This window comes from Gymnoscopelus microlampas (genome assembly GCF_963454915.1).
Source record: "Gymnoscopelus microlampas genome assembly, chromosome: 15".
In the NCBI taxonomy this organism is placed as follows: domain Eukaryota; kingdom Metazoa; phylum Chordata; class Actinopteri; order Myctophiformes; family Myctophidae; genus Gymnoscopelus; species Gymnoscopelus microlampas.
In genome coordinates, this window is record NC_139952.1 from 23,218,836 (window position 1) to 23,245,701 (window position 26,866).

The window sequence follows — 26,866 nt, forward strand, 5'->3', positions numbered from 1 at the left end:
GTGTGTGTGTGTGTGTGTGTGTGTGTGTGTGTGTGTGTGTGTGTGTGTGTGTGTGTGTGTGTGTGTGTGTGTGTGTGTGTGTGTGTGTGTGTGTGGCAGCCAAGGACATGTCCACAGGGTACTAGGATGTGGCTTACTAGATTGTAAACAGAAGGCATCTTGTGTCACACAAGATGTAAAGCATACGCGTGTGTGTGCGTGCGTGCGTGCGTGCGTGTGTGTGGCGTAGGAGGTACACCTTAGGCTTAAACGTTAGTTTAGCACTAGTGCTAGTGTGTGTGCGTGTGTGTTTTGTTGCCACTCACTGTTGAATTGCAGCTCGAATCCCTTGCTGTTGTTGTCTGCGTTGCTGATGAACTCCAGCCACATGGAGCTGGACGTGGTGTTGAGGATGGTGTCCAGCAGCTCGCTGCCCGTGAACGCTCCCAGCAGACGGGCCTGGTTGCTGTTGCCATCAAACACCTACAGAGGAACAAATGAGGGGAACAGAGAGGGACAGAGAGAGAGATAGAGAGAGATACAACCAGAGAAGAATGGGTTAGAAAAATAACTAGACACATCATAAGTACACAACCCCAACACACACGCAAATACACACTAATATTTATCCTTCCACTGGTGCTGTGACAATATGACAATAGAACAAAGAGAAGGATATAGGGAACACTGGGGGTTCGTTCTACGTAAGATCCGCTGTAGTGTTCTTAGAACCTAATTATGTCCAAAGTGGCTTCGTGGCTGGAACTACCCCTGAATCTGGTAACGCGCCTCAAATACAGCCCCATAACATCTCTCTCAGTCTCTCACACACACACACGCACGCACGCACGCACGCACGCACGCACGCACGCACACACGCACACACACACACACACACACACACACACACACACACTCCTCTTTTACTTTCAGCATGTCATCCTCCTCCAGCCTGAAGTCTCGTGCACGGAGCTGGATGCCTTTGCCAGGCTGTGTCTGGATGGAGTAGATGCACTCATGGTTGTTGCCGTAGTAACCGGGGTAGTTGGGCGAGAGCAGAACCCCTTGCATGCCAGTCACGGACGAGCCACACTCGGCTGGAGCAAGAGAGAGAGAGAGAGAGAGAGAGAGAGAGAGAGAGAGAGAGAGAGAGAGAGAGAGAGAGAGAGAGAGAGAGAGAGAGAGAGAGAGAGAGAGTGAGAGAGAGAGGGCATAGGGGGCCGGATGTTGGAGAGAAAAGAGAACATGTCAATCGCTATATGCTTGAATCTAACATCAAAAGTGGATTTATTCATGCTCGCATGCTGAGGTGGATGAGGAGGACTGGAATATGGCCAATGACGACTGCATTAAATACCAACACTCGGACTGTCTGCCTAATTACACCACAATCTGAATAAAATTTGCTGTCATTTCATTTGCATTAACGCATTAGTAAAAGAAAAAAAGCCAGAAGAGGGGGGGGGGGGGAGAAAAGAAAATGGGATTGGAACCCAAATATGTCCAGAATTTTAACTTGCGCTTTCATGAAGCATATGAAGGGTGATGATGGGGAATGATGATGAGAACGTCTGAAGGAGATGAAAAATTAAGTTTGCATAAGCCACTGAAAAAGAAGAGTCCCGACAACAGCTGCAGAGAGCACACAGTAACAAAATGTATCATCGCTGTCAACCGTGGAAGATTTGAATTTATCTGGAGGCAAAATAGACTGAGCAATTCAAATCAACAGCCTTACTTTCTCCACATATTCCATAAAGGCGAGAAGAAGAAGAAAGCTGCCTCGGAAAAATACATTTATTTTGGTTCTGAAATTGCTTGACCTACTTTCCGCACATCTATAAACTTTGAACACAAAAACAAAGAGTGTAAGCATTGCAACACACTTCTTGTCTGTGTATGAGGAACACAGTGTATATATACTGTGTGTGTGTGTGTGTGTGTGTGTGTGTGTGTGTGTGTGTGTGTGTGTGTGTGTGTGTGTGTGTGTGTGTGTGTGTGTGTGTATATATACATATATATATATATATATATATATATATATATATATATATATATATATATATATATATATATATATATATATATATATATATATATATATATATATGCTTAATAACTTGAAGCAGCACTATGTAACTTTCCTCTTCTACCCCGGATTTGAACTCGGTTTCCTGCGCAAGTGCTGACATTTTTACCATTGAGTTAATTTTTACCATTGAACTAATAGAGCCTGCCTGCTTGCTCAGGGGATAAATTGAATCTTGACCATCAGGTCACAGTTTGTGTCAGATGCTGTGTCTAGGTGAGACATGACCTTTGACACGATCTAAATGTCTCAACAGAAGAGCAGGGAGACAAAATACAACGACCACAATTGTATAAGTTATTGTTATTGTATTAACATACTCTACCATACAGATTGGACAAAATTACATTTTATTCATTAAAAAAGGTTGCATAGTGAGGCTTTAAATACTTCCACTGAAATGTCAGTGTTGTGGTGTAATGAGCTATATTTTACAGTAGCTTGCTGGTAGTTCAACCACATTCATATGATTCAAGGTATTATTATCTTTCTTTTTTTCTACTGTAATAGAAATCCCTTTGACCAGCCCTTGACCCCTGACTGCTATGAAGACACACCCTATAGGCAATGCATTAGTCCGACAGCCATCAGAGTCATGTTTGACCTTTGTTTAGTGTAAGTGCAAGGGTGAGCATTGCTCAGTGCTAACACAATAGTGTCAACATGGAATCTCCCTAATGTCCGCCCGAGGAAGAATCCCCATGGCCCTACTTAAGGATACGACACTGATACGCTCCACCGACAAAACCTTTTTTTATATATATAATTGTGGGATATACAAACCAAGTAAAAGGGTTAAAAGTAAAAGTAGTAATAAAATGTTATAATTTCTTATCACGAAAGTACCTTTAATTAAAAGCTACAATCCATACGTTTTGTGTCCATTGTTAACTTAACTTCGGAATTCCCTAACAACATGACCAGTGTATGAATAAAATAAATAAATAAATGAGGATAAGCTTTTTCGCTGCTGACTCAGACATGCCATTAATGTTAGACTGTGTTAAAAACCATACTTCATTCATTCAGAGGACAAGCATGAAGGTCAACCATTGTCGTACCGTAAACACTCCTTCTTCACACCAATACCCTAATGCAGCCATTACGACTCCACACGTCATAAAATTAGCACACAGATCAAAATCTACGACTCTGGACACATCGTTTCCCCCGCCCGAGTCTCGCCCAGGAAGTAAATCGATCGAAGTAACATATTTCATTTCTTTTACGCCACATTTCGTTTAAAACCACCCTTCTCTCTTGTCCTTGACTTTGGCGAAGTCAAAAGGCTCTCTCTGATCTACCCCCCACCCCCATAGCCGCGAGCAAATAAAGAAATGTAGCGTGGCTAGATGAGGAGACAAGGGGGGTGAGGGTGGGGGCAGAGAGTGAGGCCACGTTGCTCAAGGTCACGACTCTATGGATGTGAAGCGAGCAGAACATGAGGAGGGTTTGCTTGTACTGTATATGGTCACTGTCGGGCGGAAACCTTGTATGTCCAAAACTGTTACTTTTCAGGAAATGGGGAGAAAAAGAATCAGTGTTCCAATGGATTCAATGTTCTTATTATTTAGTGACAAGCTTGTTAATACCACTTTCACTTTTACTTAAAAAAAAATCTAAAATAGACAAAATAGGAGATCTACCAGCTGACAACGCATCGCGACACGTTGACAGCTTGTAGATCGCCTATTTTTGCTACTTTTGTGTGACACTGTTTAAGTAGGGCCTTCATTTATAAAATACTAGAGTTTCGGGGGGCTACGCCCCCCTCAACCCCAGCCGCGCACGGGGCCCAGCGTGGCCGCGTGTATATTGGGGGACCCAAATCGCCGGAGTAAAACTGTGGAAAAGTTTTTTTGAAAAAGGAAAAAATTAGAAGAAATAATATTTTTTATGTTTCAGGGGGTCCACAGGGGGTCCGCGGACCCCCTGCTGGTCCACTGACCCCCTGTGGAGTGTTGGGACGCGCGGGGACACCCCTGGAACATTGCGGACCCCTACGGTGGTTTTTTTTTTGTCATGAAGGTGGTTGCTTGTTTCTGGCGCTTGTTTTTAGAGAACCTGGCATGCCTGGCAACCCGACTGACATCACTGACGTATCCTTGGTATTTGTACTTCCGGGTTGCATAATGATGACATCACTGTCGAGTCCTTTGGTGTCATGAACCTAGAACGGTTTGTTTACCACATTAGCCTGGGCAACGTGCTGTGCTGTGGCCGTCGCTGTTTGTTTGTGTGTTTGGGATGAACATGGCACGTGAAGGACGGACATATTGTGATCGAGACATGAGTGAAGTGAAAGTAACGGCCTGGGTGGAACAAAGGAGGTACGTAAGAAGGGGGGGGGGGTTGAAGCAAAGGAGCTGCGTGTGTGGTGTTGTGGAGGAGATGGGCAGAGTGCAATGGCGGCCGCTCGTGTTGTTTCGGCGAAACCCGTCGGCGTTCGGTGTCGGTGGTGTGCACGGTAAACGGTACGAAAGTGATTCACCTTCCGTTTTGTCCGACATTTGGTGAGTAGAATTAATTATGTTGCGCGGTGGAAAAGGTGTAGTGAGCAATGAGATGTCCCCTACGCGACGCGTAAATTCAGCGCGGCCGCCGTGGCGAGTCAGTTGGCGACATGTGGTCTGGCGGTGCGTTGTTTATTCGATAACAGAGCTGTGGGGTGTCCTCACCGAGGGTGCGGAAGTCGGTCGCCATTTATATAGTTAGATATGTATATGTAGCGCAATCTGCGGGACAAGTCCCAACAACAAATCAGCGACAAATACAAACTTCATCTTGAATCTTGAACATAAAAAAGTTGAACTATGGAGATGGACAAGATTTCTGCCCAACAGCAACGGCATGCGAGATATAATGATGATGATGATGATGATGGCGGGGATGGTAGGGGACATGGGGGGAGGGGGATTTACTAAAGCCAAAAAATAAAAGCATGTGACCACCTACCCACACACCTTGGCAGAGGGGAGCTCCACACCCGCCTCCTGCCCCCCAGACACACCACGCGCGCCGGCCCTTCCAGACGGTACCCCGGGAAGCACGAGAATATGAGGCCGTCCCCGACGCCATACAGCAGGCCCTTCCTGGTGCTGTAGGGAGGGATGCCCGGGTCGTCGCACGGCTCCAGGTCGTACTCTGTGAAGCGGGAGGCGAGGAAAAGGTTGTCATGTTAAAAACCATTAAGGCCTGAGGTCGATTCTACAAAATGCCTTCTACATCCGTAGTTCTCAAACTATGTTGTAACTCAAAATGATTCACCATTTTTCAAACACTTTCAAGATTCTTTTTTAAATGTTCAAAAATAGCATATGTACAAGCTTGCTTTGTGCCGTGCTGTGAGCTTGTATATATCTGCTATTGTTGAATAGCCTACGCTAAAATCGAAAATGACACATATGCAGATGGGTTTTCCAACACCTGTATTTATTTGATTTTATTTCAAAGCACGTACTGCAGAATTGAGAAGGCATTCCAACAAAACTTGATTTTCATAATTCCTGTATAACATTATCATACTTTGTAGTTTCTCTTCCTCTGACAGTAAGGATGTGTGTGCTTCCACCAAAGTGGTTTCTTATTCCCAGCTGAAAACGCAAGGCACTCTACTCCAAACCGTTCTTGAACAGCTGCCTATAGTTACCTATCCGCTTACATGCTTCGACACTGTTCTAGAAACACATAGAACAGTGGCTCTCACCAAGTTTAGGCCTGTCACAATTATTACATAATCGCCTAATTGTAATTATTTGAGATAATCACAATTAATTAGCATAATCGGCATACGTCATAATCATTTCCATGTTTGAAAAATGTCCACTAAAAATAAAAAGTTATTAAATACGTAAGTCATTACTTTGCATATAAATTATTTGATGTATCTGCTTTGTACAATTTTTGTTTACTAAGCCTAAAAGCCAGACAGAAATGTGTTTTGATTTAGGCTATATGTTCCAATGTTCAATGCCAAAAACATAATTAAATCGTTAATCACAATTATTTGCGTGAAAATGTATCTAATTAGTCTACCAACATTTCTGATCATGACAACCATAACCAGGTATGGTGCCATCTGTGTTTCAGCCTAAATTGGTTCATTTGAAGTTTCCTCCTTCATTCTCCCCAATGTTAATCTCACATCATCTGAGGTGAATGTCATTCAATATTTCCTGAAGACACACTTAACGAGGACAGCTACATTAAGATGAGGCCATTAGAGTGTGTGTGTGTGTGTGTATGTGTGTGTGTGTGTGTGTGTGTGTGTGTGTGTGTGTGTGTGTGTGTGTGTGTGTGTGTGTGTGTGTGTGTGTGTGTGTGTGTGTGTGTGTGTGTGTGTGTGCGTGCGTGCGTGCGTGCGTGCGTGCGTGCGTGCGTGTGTGTGCGCGTGCGCCCACAGTGATGGAAGAATTACTCACATATTTTACTTAAGTAAGAGTATCAGTACCACAATGTAGAAATACTCTGTTGTAAGTAAAAGTCTTGTCTTCAAAAGTAACTAGGGATTTCAAATAATTGTAGTGGAGGAAAAGTACAATATTGTGGTGATGTGGTGCAGTAGAAGTAAAAGTATTGAAAATTGGAAATACTCCAGTAAAGAAAAAATCACACCCTGTGTGAAGGAAGCGGTGCCTTTGGGGCGGGGCTTAACTCATTTCAGTTCGTCCCTATTGGTGGTCTGAGTCCACTTACCAAATATGTACTTGGTAGCATGCTGCAAACTGGAATAATGGCTGTTTAAAGCCCAGCCAATGGGCAGACAGAGGGGGCGGGGCTTAAGTAATTACAGTTTGTCCCTATTGGTGGTTTTAGTCCATGTCCAAAATTTGTACTCCGTAGCATGCTGCGAACTTGAGTTATGGCTGTTTAAAGGCCAGCCAATGGGAAGACAGAGGGGGCGGGGCTTGAGCAATTCATGCTCGGCCCGTATTGGTGGTCTAAGTCCAAATACCAAATTTGGACTTGGTGGCATGCTGCAAACTGGAGTTATAGCTGTTTAAAATCCCGTGCTCATCCCGTGCTCATACCGGCGGACGTCCCTGGGGGTCCCTGGACCCCTCTTTGATAACCGGTGGCACGTGTGGCAAATGAGAGGAGAGATGGCATAGGCAATCTCCAAGTCTGTGTGTGTGTGTGTGTGTGTGTGTGTGTGTGTGTGTGTGTGTGTGTGTGTGTGTGTGTGTGTGTGTGTGCGTGTGTTTGTATGTGTTGCTTCTTTGCCGTGCTCATCCTGGGCTCATACACACAGACACACAGACACACAGACAGACAGACACCGAGTCAAAGCCACGTATAGAGCGGTTGGCACCGCTAAAAATATGTGTGCGCGCGCGCGCGTGTGTGTGTGTGTGTGTGTGTGTGTGTGTGTGTGTGTGTGTGTGTGTGTGTGTGCGCGTGCACGTGTACTGTACGTGCACGTGCAAGTGTGTGTGTGGAGGGGGTTATAAGCCATTTGCATGTGCCCTTGTTATTTATGGAAAATAAGTCAATCACACATCTTAAATGATTAAAACTACATCTGCTCAGGTATCCCTCTTATCTCTCTTACTGAAAAAGCTCCTTAATAAGCATCTTTCTTTTTTTCCATTAGTTTCATAATCTAAAACGACCATCCTTACCAGAGAAGGTGATGTTGAATCCTTCGTAGGAGACAGAGAAGTCGGACAGAAAGCGGATCTGAGCGGTGTAATTCCCAAACAGGCCTGCGCTGAGTGGCGAGGGCAGTGTTGCGCCGGTCAGTCTCCACAGAGGCTGAGAGAAGCTGCCGTTCTCTGTCACCAGCAGGTGGTCATGTGGGCTCTCCAGGTGGAAGGTGTGGAAGGTAAACTGCACGCCTGGAGGAGAGAACGGGACATATACTTTAAACTACTTTCACACTGGCGTCTCTATTTCGGGCACATTATTAAAGGTGAAATGTTCACTCATTTTCCAAAGAAATGTCAAAAATAACATCTATTGAATGTGTCAAATCACAGCGGAGACCAGACATCTGACAGCATAAATTCCCCCTTCTTCCTTTCCTTTTGCCAAACATTATGCCCACTCAATGAGTGTTTTTTCACAATGAACTTGTGTCAAGGATCCCCAATGAGCCACGAGCACCCTTGCAAAGGGGACACGACTCTAGACCCGTCCCCTGGCACTATATACTGTAGCTCTGGGCCAGCGTCTGAGCGCCTATGACTAACACTAGACAGTAATAAATAAATAAAACGTGGGGTTTACACACACGAGAAGAAGACACTGTAAGTGAAATTGAATTGGACTCACCTTTGCCATGCGAGCTTTCGATCATCCACGTGCAGTTGAGGTTGTGTGGGTAGAAGTCTGGGAAACCAGGAGAGAGGATGGTACCAGTGTTGCCCAGGATGTAACCTCCACACAGAGCTGGATGAGAGATGGGGAGAGGGAGGAATAGAGGTGGGAGGAGAATATTTTGAGTTTGAGTTTTTATTAGGATGTATTTTAGACAATGCCCTCTCTTTTACTTTTTTAAAGTAAGTAATCCAGTACTTTAACTTGAGTACAAATTTGACAGAGCCACTTTCACTTGTATTTGAGTAACATGTGACCAGTAATATCTATACTTTAACTCAAGTACTGGAGATGAGTACTTTGTTCACCACAGCCTATCATCAAATCACATATACTCAAGCTTATAATTCAGAAAGAGAGAAAGAAGTAGGTAGCTTGGAAAAGGAAGAGGGAGACAGAAGGACGATGGGAGGAGAAATGAAGCGGCATAAGAAGAAAAAAGGGGAAAAGAAAAGTGGATGAAACAAGACAAATGAAATTTACTGAAACGATGGCAAAACTGGTCTTGCGCATTTACAATGCAGTAAAATGCACTTTTACTAGAGGTGCCCTTCAAGAGACCATAAAAGTAGTGGTTGGTATCATCAATATCATTATGGAGCGCAGGGGAATCAATACTGCCTTTAAATATAAAAGCATTTATAGTGGAAATAAGACGGGAAACTCCAAAAGGGTACACTTGAGGGATTTGAAGTCTGGTCACAGAGGAGTGGTCATTATGATTTTTGTCGTTATATAATATATCGTCAGTAGTGTCGGGCAGAAACCTTGTGTCCATATGTAATGTCCTGCTTTATCATATGAGAGTGACGAATAAGTAAAATAGAGGATCTACTATTTTCAGTATTATTGAAAATGTTGGATGATATGCGCCTATAATGAGTCTGTCTGTGGGATTTATAAATATTTAAAAAGAGAAAAGTATTAACAAGAGCTTGTGACATACAGGGTTTTTGACACTGACGATATACAAAATATAACGCAATGAGATGCATTATATTTTGGAACTGTAACTTATTTATTTATATATATATATATATATATATATATATATATATATATATATATATATATATATATATATATATATATATATATATATATATATATATATATATATATATATATATACTGTATATATATATATATATTCTACTATATGTTGTAACTGCATATTTTTTGTGCTTGTAGAATAATTTCACCCACTCTTTTACACCTGTAAACTTGTGTGATGTGACAATTAACTTGAAGCTGATGTTCATGGATAAAATTAACTAACAATACACACATGTGTATCTCTATTCATCTACATCAGTGGTTCTCAAAGTGGGGTCCAGGGACCCTCAGTGTTCCTTGAGCCGGTTCCAAATGGACCCTTACACAGGTCAGAGTGTACAAATGGAAGCAAATGGACCCGATCCATTTGGTCCCATTGGTACAATCTCTGAGTTATGGGGGTCCTTGGTTGACACTTTGGAGCGTACCATCGCAGGTGGGAAGGGGGCGACTCCACTGGAAGTTAGGTTCACACTCCAGTGGCTCGGGGTCGCTCAGGGTGTACCCCGCCTCACAGCTGAACGTCACCAAGGCGCCCACGTAGAAGTCGTTTCCATGCCGCTGCCCGTTAACAGGGATCCCGGGGTCCACACAGTGGTCAGACTGCAACTGTAGGGCTACAAAGGAAGAGAAGGTCAAGTCAACACCTGTGACTGCGCGCACACGTGGGGTTCACATATATGAACTTTCTTTTCTTTTCAATATATATCTTTTAGTTTTTTCTGCCTTTATTGATAGTGTCACTACTCCCCATCTCTCTCTCCCCATTTCCTGTCAGTCTACAGAAGGGGAGTGACATGCCGCAAAGGCCGTTGGGATCGGGATTCTAACCTGCGACACGCTGTCAGGTTGCATTAACTCGAACCATAAACCTTGCCTTAATAGTGTTGAAAAGCAACAGTTTAGCAACAGGTGCCCATAATTGTCCATGCTAAGGACCCCCAAATAGTCGTTGCCTTTGATATACGGTATACAGAGAAATGGCTTAAAATAAATAAATAGAAACATACATATAAAATTATACATAATAAAAGCTGGGATGATTTTCACTATTTTGGGAGCTATTTCTGCTATTTCTGAATGCAAATATCCTGGCCAATGACATTGCAAGACTAAACAATAGGACCCAATGATGATGTTTAGGTGAAAAAATAACAGAAAAACAAATGATTTATACACTTTTTTTTATAAAATACAAATGTTGTATTATTACAACAGTGGGTCTTGCATGGTTAAATTAGGATAATAGTCCTATGAATTAGTTTTCTCTCGTTTCCAATTGCCCGCTGTCACCAATTTGAAAACCTGTGCTGCAACATGCTCAACGTTCGCTTAAGTAAATATTATACACCTTATAAAGGAGGATTATGTGTGTGATTAATATGTATTGTGTGTATTTGTGTATTGTGTTTGTTTAGCTGTATGTAAACATGTATGACTATAACATGTGAGCATGGAAGGGTTACTACAGTATGTACAGTACTACTGCATTACTGTATAATCTGTCCTCATTTCTTTTGTAATTATAGGTGTTCTAATAGGAGAGGCTTCACAGTGAAATTGAGAGCCTGTGGGGATTAATATTAATGGCCATGCAGTAATACTTACACACTAGCACAGCGAGCACTGTGCGTGTGAGAGAGAATGTGCGCGCACACATGCATATACTGTATGCTTCTTCTACAGAGGAATATTTCCCAAGAGCCAATGTGTGCATAATTTCCTCATAAGAATATCTTCAGTGAGTGAATGAGTGCTTCCACTCCAGTGAGAGGCAGCATGTTTGTGTGCAGGTGTGAAGTGTGTTGTCAGCAGTGGTCGATTTATGGAAGGAAAAAAGAAACTACATCTTAACCACTTAAACCCTATACTTCTTCATATGACAAATAGTGGGGGGAAAAAGAAAATAAATGGATGCATTTAATTCAGTCTGACCAGAAGCAGGGAACATATTCCCAGCATAGATGAAAAAAATGTTTTTAAATAAATGGATGGGGTCATATCGTCACGGTCGGAAACCGTCTACAGTATGTACAAAACCATTACTTTTCTGGAAATAGAATTTTCTGAAATAGTGAAAATAGCAGAGCTCACAATGTGTCGACGCATTGTGAGCTTGTAGATCTGCTATATTTTCGAAGTAGGGCATTAAATGACGAAAAAAAAACATACAAAGTTGACATTTGGAGATATGGTTTCTGCCTGATATCAAAAGCATTCTAGATATCGTCAAAAATGCTGGTCATCAGCTGTGTTGCCAGATTTGAACCACTGGTTAAATGAAATATTAAATAATATTTTAAAACATTTGGAAGCAAAGCAAGCCCAAGTAAGCAACTACACTTTAGAAACAAGCTAAAAAAAAACGCAATCCGCAACTACCAATATTTACCAGCAACTTAAAAAAAAAAGAAGCCCAAAGTCACTTATAATAAAAGCAGACATGGCAACCCCGGTCGTCAGGTTCTCAACAGGCCAGCACACCCAGTTATACTCACTCTCGTATCGTATGCGGAAGCCGATGTCAGAGTGGCTCTTGTCGGTGGAGAAGAGGAGGAAGATGTAGTTGGAGGTGCTGATGAGGAACTGGGGCACCTGGGTGCCTTGGTAACTGCCAATCATAGGGGAGGAGGGGAAGCGACCGTCGCGCACCTCTAGGACATCGTAGTTGACCTCTGTTCTGAATCTGAGCCACGGGAAGGGGACAAGTTTCAAGTCAACTACACAGCAAAATCTCAACCAAACAGTAAAATAACTCTCGAATGTTTCAAGCTGTTTTTGTTTGTTACATTTTGTGCAAGAGTACAGAAGAGTAAAAAAAATGTTCTGGTTTCCTCAGACATTGTAGCTTTGTTGCTCCGGAGCATCTGAAACAGTTTGACCTGTAAGGGTTTTTACTGTGTAAGGCAGTGGTTCTCAAAGTGGGGTCCTTAGGAGGGTTCCAGGGGGTCCCCAACAAAATAATTTAATATAGCATCAAAATCAGTTTAACCAATTTAACCCTATTTAAATCAGCTATTTGAAAATAGCTGACCTACAAGCTTGCAGCATGTCGCAACTGCGATCGTTGCAAGCTTGTAGATAATGCTATTTTCAAAAAGTCTTGAAAATGTGAAAAAACATTTTAACGCACACATCTTGTATGGAGGGCACAAAATATTTACAGTTGGGGATCCTTTCCTTAATGAAAAAGTTTGAGAACCACTTGTGTAGGGCACTTGGAAGCAATATTGTTTAAAACATACAGTAGCCACTTTATTAGATACACCTGCTCGACAATAAATACAGACTGCACGTCAAAACAGCTCATCATGTGGCTGCAAATGAGTGCAAAAAGCAAGCAGACAAGGTTTCGTTAATGTTTGACGATTAGAATGAGTGTGATGCGTGAACTATGTGACTTTGAACATGGGGTGATTGTTGTTGTTGGTGGTTGATGATGCGGTGGTCCTCCAAACATTTCAGGAAAAAAGCCTCCATTTTGCAGACTACTGGTGTCTAGAGTTTGAAGAGAATGGTGTGATAAACAAAACAAAACAAACACAAACCCATCCAGTCAACAGCAACAGCTCTTCTGTGCGTAAACACGTTGTTAATGAGAGAGGTCAGAGGAGAACTCTCAGACTCGTTCAAGCTAACAGCATGCCAGAAGCACAGAAACACTTGGTCAACAGTTATGTGCAAGAGGGCATCTCTGAATGCACAATTTGTCGAACCCTGAAGTAGATTGGGGTACTGGGGTCTTCTGTATGTATGTGTGTGTTTGTGTGCGTGCGTTTTGCTTTAAGTTATGAACCGTAACATGTGGCTCCAGTAAGAATAGAACCCAGGAAGTCATGCGTGGAATCATCCTTATTGTACTTGAATACCGAATATATTAACTGGTCCCTGTTGGCTTTCCATATATTATACATTACTGCAGTGTCAGGGACTCCTAAGTGTAGAGGCACATCAACTCAGATCATTAACATGCTATTAACATGCAAACTGTGTGTGTGGGTGTGTGCGTGTGTGCACCTGAGTGGCTCTGCGTGTGTTTATCACACACACACACACACACACACACACACACACACACACACACACACACACACACACACACACACACATATATACATGTATGTATATATATATATATATATATATATATATATATATATATATATATATATATATATATATATATATATATATATATATATATATATATATATATATATATATATATATATATATATATATATATTGGCCTCATACCACCTATATATATATCTGAAGTCTAAATACATAGACATTTACATTTGTCAGTCAAATTTACATGAAAGCAGTAATGCTCACGAATATCCTCAGTGCGTGCATCAAGTGTGTCAATCCAACATGCAGGCGTGTGCGTGCCTCTGGTCCACTTTATCATCAAAGCAACGAGTGAAACGTCACTCCCCTTTTAGAACTAAGCCATGACACCATGCAATACCGCCATGTTTTATTGATGCTACATAAAAATCAAAGGGCAACAAACACTTATGTTGTATGCATTTTTCATGGTATGCTGGCTATCATGGCGTGGAGACATTGACGAGGCGGGTGTGAAGACATGAGCATTGGCGAACGTTAAACGCTAATGTGCCGTTTGAAGCTCAGCGTCACATCTCTCTGTCTCCGTGGCCCCTTGACAGCCCTTCTGCAGCGAGGAGACAGCTTTTCTCAGGAGCTGGGCTATGTTTTTAATGTGTGTGTGTGTGTGTGCGCGTGTGCGTGTGTGTGTGTGTGTGTGTGTGTGTGTGTGTGTGTGTGCGTGTGTGTCTGTGTGTGTGTGTGTACTGGGGGGCGCGTGAGAATTTATACATTCCAATGTGTCACTTCTTGTGTGTTTACGTGGGTCCCCCCTGTGGGGGGGCGATATCAAATGAAACGATCAAATAATTATGAGCACTTAATACATAAAACATGATGTTATTCTGCTTGGGGATGCGCTTTCCTTTTATGGGGATTAGATCTACAGTATACAGCATTAGACCCAGGAAGTGAACAACACACAGAGAGAGAGAGAGAGAGAGAGAGAGAGAGAGAGAGAGAGAGAATCCAATAGGATTTCCAGTGAAAGAGAGAGTGAAAGAGATGAGTCAAAGGCATGAGAGATGAACAGATAATCAGACATGGGCATAATGCATCAAAGGTGTGAGAAGGAAGGAATAAATGTGTGAAAGCTGAGAAAAGGGAGAAGGCTGTTGCTTGTTCTGAGGGTTTGTCACTAGATAATCCTACCTGCAAAAACCTCCATGGATTGTAACCCTAAGTAACCACACCAAACCCGTGTCTAAAAATAACCATATTAACAGTGACAGTGACAATGAGATGCAGAGTGAGCAGATGGAAATTGTGCCATATTATAATGTGCATTAGTGAGGACCAATTATACGAAGATGAGGTTAAAATGGGTGTAAAGTGTCCCTTTAAATAAAGTTAATTCATTAAACCTGTGCCTAAACTCAACCATACTGACAGTTCCTAACCTTAAGTTAATTGAACCTGTGCCAATTCACAGTGCCGCAACCGTAATTACATTACATGCCTAAACGTAACTGAATTGAATTAATTGACCCATGCTTAAACGTAACACGGGGCTTTCATCCTTTTTTAGGATGGCCATGTAGTGACACCTGTTCTGGGGAAGGGGGGGCCAAAAGATTTCTGAAATGATGCGGCAGATGGCAGTACAAGTGACTCACTTGTCAAAGATGATCTTGATGGGATAACCTGGAGGAGCCTCGATGACCCATTCACAGTTGAGGGCCTCCTTGTAGAGCTCAGGCCATCCTGGGGACAGGATGATCCCGCTGGGGGCCTTTAGATCCCCTCCACATGGAGCTGAGAGAAAGAGAGAGAACGGAGGGCGGGGGAGCAGGAAGGGAGGGGATTGATAGAGAGAGGGAGAGAGGGGGGGGGGGGGGGGGGGGCGGGGGGTACAGAGACAGCAGAGAGAGAAGATGGGGAGATTGAATTATGTATGTCTGTCTCTGCTGATGTATGACATCATCCATGAATGTGTCCATGCATCAGTAGGGGGTCCATCTCATTCTCTCACGACGGGGGTCTATTCAGTGTAAGTCGGGGACAACCCCGCTTCATGCAAACTCAAGGTTAACCATCTCTCAGGAGAACATTCTCTGATTGCATGTGTGTGTGTGTGTGTGTGTGTGTGTGTGTGTGTGTGTGTGTGTGTGTGTGTGTGTGTGTGTGTGTGTGTGTGTGTGTGTGTGTGTGTGTGTGTGTGTGTGTTGCATTCATTTGCCTAATTATAAATGTGTGCATGTGTACATGTGTGATTTCCTATTCCTTGTGTGGATGTGAGTGCGGAGGTGAGTGTTTGAGTGCACGTGTGCGTGTGTGTGGTTGTCTTTCAAATCGGTCATCAAAACCCCTCCCCTCCTTATCATGCATATAACAGAGTGAAGGAACAGCTTTGATCATCAACACAATGGACAGTTGAGCGTGTCCCCCATTCTCTCTCGCCCTCTCCCTCGCTCCCTCTCTCTCTCCCAACATATTCTGTTGCATTGCCTTTAACTGCCCGTACCTAAACACAACACACAGGGAGAGCGGCAGAGACCCATGTTATCATGCAACCACCTCACCCTCCCTCTCCCTCTCCCTCTCCCTCTCCCTCTCTCTCTCTCTCTCTCTCACACTCTTCCTCTCCCTCTCTCACCCTCCCTCTCTCTCTCTCACTCTCTCTCTCTCTGAAGTGAAATGATTTAATCAGCCGACTCAGCGTGCTGAAGGACATCTATAAAACGCATTACGCCACAAACGCTGGGATATGATAGATGGTCTCCGGGGAGCGCGGCGCCGGTGCGGCACGCAGTGGGAGCGACATGTGTTTTAATAAAGGTCCAAAGACTTGCCGTGCATGGCGTGAATGGCAAACTTGATATGGCCCCCCCTGTTCGAAGAGTACTAGCTCTTACGCTAGTCGTATTACTTATTATGTGATACTGGCACCTGGAAACTCGCTCGCTAATACCTAGCTTTAGCTTAGATTAGCCAGATTGAATGGTCCTCTCGCTGGTTCCCGGGTGGTGGTTGATTTAATTCACATACAGAGAGAAAGGTAGGGAACTAGAGTAAATTGACGATTCAGCACAGGGTGCCCGTTGCAATGAGTTAAGCTACTTGTAACCTTGGATCCAAGGCTTGCTCTCTCAGAAGGAAAGCCTGGGGAACATTGAAGTGAAAAGTGGATAGAAAGGGGCGGGGCCAACGACAGTATGGGCAGGAGCCGTTCCATAGGAGTGAACATAGCGTCCACTGACATTAAACTACTACTCAGTGACGACTGCAGCACGTGACTTTAAGCATATACAAAAGCTGTTGATGTGTGCCGTGTTTGTTTAAATATTGTGCAGTGCAGACAATGTTTTAATTCATTTCTCTTCCAATTTTGCTGATATAAGTTATATATAAACATTTTCCAATTTAATTTTGTTTCGCACCGGCCGGAAAAACACTGACATACTCAAACTGTCACCACTCACTCACACCATTTAAACCCATAGTACTTTGCAAGATTGTAAAGTGTTTTATAAATAAAATTCATTACTATTATTATTATCCACTGTTTCAAATGAGAGTTTCTCCTGACCTCCATTTGGAGAGACTACGCTACTTAAGACATCAACGTTAGCCATTTGCTGCATTCTATGTTTCATCACAGGCATTATGATCCATGTGTTAAAGGAGCAATCCGGAATTTTATTTAATGATGAAATGTTATTTTAACCAGTGGCTAGAAGTGGTCTCCTTACTCTTCCACAGAGAAATGTACAGTATTTAGGCCCTGGTGTCCAGTAGGACACCTACTACGAGTAGGAAATAAAATTGTGTTTTGCAGCTTTAAGTGGTGACAGCTATCATCAGTATCATCACTACAATGTGGAACATAATTAATTCTGTTTAATGTTCACTGGTCACTTGAAAAGGCTTGGCGCGCTCAACTAAAAACTGAATGTCTTTGATCTTGCAGATTCCAAGCAATACTAAACATCAAAAGAACAACAAGTGTGAAGTCTTTTAAAGCATTTAATATGCCGCGGCAGCAGCAGTCACAGGGCAGCGAACGTGCTTTGGCCTGTTGGCCTTCAATACGCTGATGAAGGCCAACAGCCTGTGACTGCTGCTACGGCATATTACATGCTGTAAAAGACTTTCAACTTTTGATTGCGGTTGTTCTTTTGATGTTTAATTTTCACTGCAGTTTCATAAGTGTTTTGATGCTAATTGCAATTTAGAATTACCAAGAGGGACAAAAAGGTTTGTTTTGACATTTTTTCGGCAGACCTGTTCTATTCGTGAGCGATTTGGCTATGCTGTTCTGTTCTAACAGCAGCTACTCTACCAAGTTGCCAATTTAAGTGAGAGAGGACAATACTCGTACCTTCACAGCGTGGCACAGCGTTGTCCCACACCACGTTGCCGTCTTTAAGGATGCACGAGATGGTCTGAGAGCCGTGCGTCTTCACAAAGCCTTCCTCACACAGGAATGAGATGGAGCTGCCCAGCTGAAGGCTCTCCCCGAAGCGCTTCCCGTTCACCGGCACACCGGGGTCTGGACACTCATTGTGGCGGAACGCTGTGGGGAAAAAGAGCATAACGTGTAAGAGTGGGTGGGTACATATAAATATCATTTGGTTTCTCTCTTGTTTCCTACAATTTCTTATTTCAAAATATTTTCAAACAAAAAATCACAAAAAAATGAAATCACAAATACAAAAGTCACACACAAGAAATTCCATAGGCTAAAAATGTAAGAAAAAGAAAAAAGAACCTTGTCCCGGGGAGACATTACATTTCTCTTCTGTGTCTCAAGCTAAAAAGTTTGGGAACCACTGTTATCCTGAGTTCACACTGGCAAATACAAAGGACACAAAGATATAAAGCTACACAGCATATTTCTAGCTTTGTAGCTTTGTAGCTGAAGTTGATCACCAGCTCAACTTTTTTGTAGCTTTTGTAGCAGCTACAAACGTCGGATGTATCTTTGTATCTTCATGTCGCTGGCTTCCATTGAAAAAAAATGGGTAGCCTGTATCTTTGTACCTGCCTGTGTGAACGCAGCATAGAGAGCTAACCTCCTGCAGAGCCATGCCATGAAAACAAGACAAAAGACCCCAAGGGAAGAACACAGATGATATCACCCCATAAACATTTTCAGGAAACACACAGGAGAGGGAATAAAAGCACATTTCCTGCAATTTACTTCTACTAAAGGTAATCTCCAATTCATATTCTCTCCGCAAGTATGCAAATTTCCATGGGGATTCGGAAAATAATTACCCAAGTTTCTTGACAAAACACATTTTTTTCTCCTCTGCCAGTGTTTAGCTTTTCCGCCAATAAACATATTTGTTTCAGTTAGTGAGCCATATTGATTTAGCACGTTGTGTGAGTTATAGAGGTGGGAAAAGATATTATGCAGAACATATACATCAGATGACACAGCTGGGATGACACGGGCACTGCAAAAATATACAAAAAAGCATTTTTAACCACATGAACCCCATCGTCCCTGTTCTGGGGCACATTTGGTGAAAATGAAAATAAGAGATCTAGATTGGCAATTTGTAGCCAATATTATTTTGTCTGAGAGGGAAAAAAAGAGGGGGGTTAGTATAGACCCCTGGGGGACTCCAACTAAGTATATAGTAGGTTAAAACTCTGCCTGTCAGCCACCTGAAAGAAACTTCTGAGGAACAATCAACTGTAAGGGCTGTGAGGAGATGTACTTAAGTACACTGGAGCAGCTTTCATTTTACGGCCAGCTTCAAATATCTCGGTGCCTTGGACAGCCTCGACAGAAGAGGATATGAAGGTCTGGAGGGCACTTGCCTGGAATGCGGGATGAGGAAAGCGTGGAAATCTCAGATGGGAGATGACCTCAAATAGGCGGCTGTTCACCCATTCAATCAGGGAACGCATAATGTCTTCTAAATCCTAACAGTTTTCTGAAAACCGTATGTTGCTATAATATCAGTGCTTCTCAAACTGTTTCATGTCACAGGACCCCCAAAGTTATATGTATTATTTGGTCGCGGACCCCTGTCTCAAAATATTTAGTTCCAGGGAACCCCAGAAGCAAAGATTTGAGTTACAAATGTTTGCTTTAAAAATATATATATTCAAAGATTTGCACACTTTTTCATGATTTTTCCCAAATTTCCAAAAAATATGAATAGCCAAAGTATAAAATAATGGCTATAGCTAAAATCTAAAATGACACAGATGCGTTCCTGGATTGTAGGGGTTAATGGCTACAGTAACATCATCATGAAACATGGACGCTCACAGCAGTAGAAAGGCCCTGGGTGGCGTCTACACGAGAATGCTATGGATGGCACTTGACTTCACATGGGGCAGACCACATCAGAAACATGGACCTCTACAGAGGTCTACCGCGGGTCACAGACAAGGTGAGAGAGAGAAGGATGAGGCTGGCTGGGCACTGTGTCATCGCATCCGCAACTGGTGGCGAGTAAACTGACACTGTGAGAGCCAACCCAGGGTGCAGCTAGGAGAGGAAAGAGGCACCACCACCTACGTAGACACGCTACAGCGGTGGTTCTCAACCAGTGGTCCGGAGACCACCAGTGGTCCTCGAGGGTGTTCCCAGCTAAATGATGGAGAGTTGGTAACCACATGGACTCTTATAGATCTTTAACTCTTGAGAGTATAAAATGAAACCAAATTTGGTTTCATTTTACGCTCTCAAGAGTTATTGTTATTGTCTTAAACGACAACAAAATATTGTAAGTTTAAGTTTTGGGTCTGAGAGTCTAAATCAAATGGTGGTTCCGTGGCTTAAATGTCAAATTAATAATGGACCTTGATATGAAAAGGGTTGAGAACCACTGCACTACAGTGTGACAGCGGAGCTAGCAACACTGCAGAGCTCAAGATCCTGATGCTGGATAGGAGGGAGTGGAGGGCAGCGATCCAAGACTTCCAGAGTTGGTGTTGGCTGGTTCGCACGTACTCTTGCATCGCATCCGGATCAACTTTGACCTTTGAATACTTAACATGATGTCCACTTTCATACAGTTGTTTTATATGACATACAGGTTTCTTTCACTCTATATCGCTTTCTACCGAATTGATTCTGTATCTGTCTCACTCTCTCTCTCTCAGGCAGTACATACATATACATTCAATAGTTGTTGAACCCCCCCCCCCCCCCCCCCCCCTTTCACTCTCTCCCCTGCATCCACTCGACCCAGTGGTTAAGTGTGAACCCCAACTCATCCATCACCATCATCTTCTGTATTAAACTGCCAACAATCCCCTCAATACAGTTTGCCATGTTCTTAATTAACATGAATGATGGAAGGTGTCCGCCCAATACCACCACCCCCCCCGCCGCCAACCCCTCCACCTCCACAAAACAGACACAGGTCTGTGCAGGAAGAAGACTCTGTTCTTGGGGGCCAGCCGTCGACTTCAATTAGACCACTCTGGACATCCGTCTCACGTTCATTATTTATTTATTAATCAAATTGGCTAATTAATGCATTAGCCGCCATGTGCTCTCCACATTGCTTCTCCACTACATGGTTGCAAATGAGCCCGTGCCAGGTCCCTGGTGGGTTCTGGGTAGGTGCGGCACTTTCACTACAATAGCGTAGGCAGATTAAGATTAGCATATTTGCAAACAATCCAAAAATATAAATAGAAATGTAAGTGAATAGAGCTGTTTTCTTTTCTTTTTTTTTGTGAGAAACTACTCTACATCAGGTCCAAATGAAAGCAAGCAGAACACATTACATTACATTACATTATAATTCTGAAAATCACAATGTATTACTCACATCAGAAGTCATTTCAGAGCAATATATTAATTCAAATTATACAGTATAAACGTGCATATAATCCTATAATCTACAACAACAACCTCATAACTTTATAGACAAGACCTAAATAAACGACGTTCAGTCTCACTGCACAACACTGCGCACGAACCGAAAGCGGTAATCCTGCATGCGGAACCCTCGTAGGATACCCATGAAATGGGCTTACCAGTACACAGCCCTACATGCAGCATTTCTCAATACAAAAAGCCCCAACGAAAAACAAAACAAAACCAAAACACAAGTGGCTTTTCCTCAGAAGTCAGCAGCGACCCCCGAAATAGAAAATAATGAGCAGTGCAACAATGTCTCTGCTAGGTTGAATATGCTGCGTCTTTGTTTGTGCTCTTATTTAGACATCAAGTCTGCGTTTAGACAATTGGAAGCTGGGGTTTTGTCATTTCTATGTGTGTGTGCGCGCGCACACACACACGCGTGAGTGTGAATGTCTGGGGGGAAACAGACAGACAGATATGGTGGATTCTACATTATTATTACTTATATAAATACACACTTTCGCAAACTTCTACACATGCACTGCAGATAGACGCACGCGCACGCACACACACACTTGCAGAATGAAAGAAACACAATCCAGGAAGAACACAAAAAGGCACAGAGTCAGGGCGGGCTGTCACAATAAACTTGTGCATGGGAACCCGATGGTGTTTGATACTCACTTGTAAAGGTGATGTTGAAGCCTCGGTCTGTGTAGGTGTGGTCCGTCAGGAACTCCAGCCGGGCAACATGGGCACTGGTCGTTATAGACGGAGGAAGAACATCGCCGGAGAAGGTGCCCAGGATCGGAGACTCAGCCTGAGAGAGAAGAAACAGAATGAAGAACACAGGATGACACGCACAGAGACATTAGCTACTGTAGTTACATACATACAGATACTGTGGGAGAACTTTAACCGCTTTAAAGGAGTAGTTCACCCAAAAAAGTACTTATTTTCTATCAATTACTCACTCACCACATGAAGCCTTGAATTCGTGGAGATTTTTTTGTTTTTGTCACATTCCTAAGACAATAATTTGATGACCAGGTCATCGGTCAATAGGAGACTCAGTCGGAGACACTTTGAGTCCGCCGGTCATCAAATTATTGGCTTATGAATGCGACAAAAAAGAAGAAAAATCAAGGCTTCATGGGGTGTGTAATTGCTAGAAAATAAGTCATTGAACATGAACTACTCCTTTAAGCTATATGGCACATTGTGAGCTTGTAGATCAGGTTTTAAAAGGGACGCCAAGGTTAATGTGGGTTAAGATGAGGATAGTTGCTTTAGAACCTTCATTACAGTGTGCAGGCTTCATTTCTCTGGTTCTGGTTTATTTTTCGGTCCTGCATCAGCATCAACATTTTGGAAGTACAGTTTGTTTTCTCAAATAAACTATCACATAAGCAGTAGGTGCTATGATATTGTACATAACCCTATTAAACTGTTGTTTTTTTTTTGTATCTGCCCTGGCACAAAGAAGGACAGACAGTCAGACAGAAAGACAGAGAAACCAGTTGGCAAGTAACACAGTTACACAAAGTTCAAATTCATATTGACAGCCGGACAGAAAGACTGACAATCAGACAGGCAGGCAGGCGGGCAGGCAGGCCAAGTACACGTCGTTCAAAGTGACTCAGAGGAACTGCCTGCACCGCAAAATCTTGCGTGTTCATTTAACTCTGATCATTTTGATCGAGGTTTTGCCGGGTAAAGCAGGGGCGAGGTTATACCTTTCCTCCATCCTTGATGGAGAGGAAGTCAAACTGCTTCTCCATGCTCAGGTCGTTGAAGGCCAGGTTGATGCGGCTCTCGGGCTTGGCGATGATCAGCCACACACAATGCATGTTGTTGCCATACTCCTGGGGGTAGTTGGGTGACAGGAGCACTCCTGATGGAGTGGTGAAGTTGAAGAAACAGGAGACTGTGGGAGGGAGGGGGAGAGAGAGAGAGAGAGAGAGAGAGAGAGAGAGAGAGAGAGAGAGAGAGAGAGAGAGAGAGACGTAACATGAGAAAATACAATCAAAGCAGCTGGAAATAAGCCTCGTTCGGAAGGCACAGAAGAACAATGGCAAATCCCATTTACTTTCGCTGACTACGATGCGATGTGATTTCGATACAGTACACTTCTATTGAATCTGAAATCCACTTCACGGTCCATCTGCCAGAGAGTCCTATTCCACCGAACATCATTTTAAACACCAGTAACAACAAATCAGAACATAAAAATATGTCCTGTTGTGTTGCAATGGTAGCTCCTATGCTGTAGGAAATTATGGGAAATGAAATCCAATATAAGACAGTCACCAGTTACAGTCAAGTAAAACCAACAGAAAAATGTTGTGATGTGATTACCCTGCATTTCCTATCCCAATGTTTTGCTCATACTATACTGTAGGTTCCTGAAACATACTGTACATGTAACACAGCTTTACGCCTTGTGTGTTAAACATGTATTTAACATGAAAAACTCATTAAAATCCACTTTGTTGTTCTCACTGGTTGAGTCAACAGAGCATGAAAATCAATCAAACAACAAACGTCGGTGTCTGGCAGGAACCCACGCATTTCCCTTCTCTTTCTAGGTTTTCATAAATGAATGCCACATTTTATATTTTGTCGTATTGCCGAATAGCCGATCTACAAGCTCATGTGATGAGATCATCTACTGTATAATGACATGTCCAAAATAGGGATGCTGGGTTGAGTCTGTCTTGTGGGTTAAAATATTTAACCGATGAAAAAAGATCTTAAGACAAAATAATAACTACATCGAATCCATTGGAATGCTGATTCAGATTTCTTGAAAAGTAACCTTTTAGACATACAAGGTTTCCACCCAACAACGACGAAAAGGTAAATACATTTGCAAATAAATATATAAGCTCAGGCAATTGCCAGTCATACACATATCATCTACAGTAGCTTTTCATTGTGAAACTCTCCTTGGCGAGTACAGTACATGCCTGCAGGGACGCAGACAGTTTGTTGGAGGTTAACTAAATACACATCATCTCCACGGTCATTCAGCTCTGTGATGTTATCTGAACACTGTGGCGTTTTATTTTAAATATTTTTTAATTATTATCTTAATAATAAAATAAATGCAGGCATTATGCACTCCGCTCTCTTTCTCTTCGTGCTCTTGTTCTCTCTTCTCCTCTCTATTTGTCTTTCATGGCGTTAATTAGCCAATAAACCCTCCTATTGTTCCAAAATCCACAGCCCTCTGCTAGGCAAAGTGTGGGGATAATCTGAACATTTATTATGCAGCTCTCCCTGTGCGCAAGCAAAAAGGGGCATATTGATGTGAACCCAACACACACACATAAAGGTAAAGCACTGTACTCGTACACAGGGACAACACGCAAACATTCAAAGAGCAAGCAAGCGAGCATGCACACGCACGCACGCACGCACGCACGCACGCACGCACGCACGCACGCACGCACGCACGCACGCACGCACGCACGCACGCACGCACGCACGCACGCACGCACGCACGCACACACACACACACACACACACACACACACACACACACACACACACACACACACACACACACACACGCGCACACGTGCACATGCACACACCCGCACAAAGACTATGTACTGTATAAAGACTATATTCAGACTAAGTGTGACTCATATAAAGAATGAGTGTGTTTCACTTACAGACACAGCTGGGCTTCTTGGCCGACCACTGGTTGTTCTTCTGACAGGTGATGTTCTTCTTGCCCACCAGCTCAAACGCAGGCAGACACTCAAAGTACAGTCTGTCCCCGTGGCGGAAGCCTGCCCCCTCTCGCTTGCCATAGGCTGGGATCCCAGGGTCTCCACAGCTGCCCTGATCGATTTCTATATGAATGAAAATAACACACACAAAAGAACACACACAAAACAAGTCAATATTAGAGCACGACCGATGCCAGATTTTTGGGTCCGAAGCCCATCCCTATTTATTTTTTTTAGAGTCCTCAAACCACCGAATAACAATGTTTTGTTTGACTTTTTCAATACAAATGACTTTTTGATAGATAAAGAATAAACGCATGAACTGAACTTTTATTGTTTTTAAACAATTAAGCTCTGTTTGCATTTTTTTCCAAAAATAGCAGATCACAAACTTGTGAAAAGATTTGCCTATAATGGCATGCCGAAAATAGGAGCGGCATGTTGAAAGTGGTTAAAAATAGGAACACATCCGCTGCATAATTGCCGACACCAGTCATCCAAAAAGAAGAAGAAAAAAGACATACTGTGTATCGGTCTGGCCAATATATCGGTCAGGCTCTAGACCACTGTTTCCCAAACAGTGGATTGGGACCCATGTTTGGCTTGTGGACCAATATTTATGGGTCGTGGGTAAATATCCTTTTCATCAATTAAAAACAATTCAAACATTTTTCAAAAGTAGTTCATAAATAAAATTAAAAAATCAAATAATTCCATAAATAAATGTAAAAGAAATGTTTAAGAAGTAGTGGAAATAGTAGATCTTGTAGATCTGCTATTTTCACTAGTTTGGGTCCCGGTCTCTCTTGAGTCTTGAGCTAAAAAGTTTGAGAACCACTGCTCTAGACAATATAGGTTTGTGCACTTGATCCTGTTCCGTCTCCCAGTAGACCATTCCTGGTGGGGCATGGATAAAATAAGACGCAGAAGAAAACCAATCTTCTTAGCGATATTGTCTCTTTATCATACTCTGTTCAATGACATATTTAGGTAAGAATTCTAGATGGTGTCCATGAGGAACACAGCACTCGTCTAGACTAGCAGGAGTATGTAGGCCGCCGCGAGTCGAGTGTCTCGACCACTGCATCATAGATGAGCAAATTAATGAGTCTGAATTAACATGACATGGATTTTGTGCCAACAAAGCACAGTTAGGTGGCTGTGTTCACAGAAAGTGTATGCCAGTGCATTTCTATGGTACCGACTTTAAATGGTGCATTTATATAGCACTTTTTATCCAAAGTGCTTTAGGGGTCATTCTCTTCTTTTTAGCACTGTCATATAAAGTATTTCACCTTTTTGAGAGGAGTGCCACTCATCAATGTTATTTTTCGACCAATCAATGAAAATGTAGGTAAAAAGATTAAAAAGATCAACACACACGGCAGAGGAGCAGGGCGGATTTAGCAAATACGGGGCTCCAAGCAAAGCTCAACTCTGAGCCAATGTTATGGCTAATATATTTATTTAACATTCTGATTATCGCACACAACAGTGTACTCCCCAGTCTGCACCCGAAGTATAAATATGTATTAAAAACATATACATATATATTTTTCCTATATGCCTCGGGGCTCCACGCAATTGCTTGGTTTAAGTGTTTGCTAAAACCGGCGCCCCTGCAGAGGAGAGGAGAGTGCACCAACTCCTTCTGAGAGAGGGATCTTCATTGAGATCCACTGCAAGAGCAATTGCAAGGATTCGGTTTCTGGAATTCATGGGTTTCTGTTATGCTATCCGTTAGCTATTAATTTTGTTTACGCTATATTAGTACTAATAAAACAATTGACA

The 26,866-nt window shown here is 42.7% G+C and overlaps 1 protein-coding gene across 1 annotated transcript in view; it reads right to left on the reverse strand.

The window, feature by feature from the left end:
• The window catches only part of csmd2 (CUB and Sushi multiple domains 2), a gene marked incomplete at both ends in the record, with an annotated part of 366,782 nt that overhangs the window by 147,785 nt on the left and 192,131 nt on the right, over positions 1-26,866 (reverse strand). The window contains 12 exons of the mRNA XM_084080385.1: positions 306-462; positions 907-1,076; positions 5,024-5,212; positions 7,690-7,905; positions 8,342-8,458; positions 9,871-10,059; positions 11,941-12,128; positions 15,172-15,310; positions 17,877-18,071; positions 22,020-22,155; positions 23,072-23,262; positions 25,016-25,198. Of these exons, the coding sequence (XP_083936511.1) occupies positions 306-462; positions 907-1,076; positions 5,024-5,212; positions 7,690-7,905; positions 8,342-8,458; positions 9,871-10,059; positions 11,941-12,128; positions 15,172-15,310; positions 17,877-18,071; positions 22,020-22,155; positions 23,072-23,262; positions 25,016-25,198 (2,070 nt within the window). The remainder of the gene's footprint in view (positions 1-305; positions 463-906; positions 1,077-5,023; positions 5,213-7,689; positions 7,906-8,341; positions 8,459-9,870; positions 10,060-11,940; positions 12,129-15,171; positions 15,311-17,876; positions 18,072-22,019; positions 22,156-23,071; positions 23,263-25,015; positions 25,199-26,866) is intronic.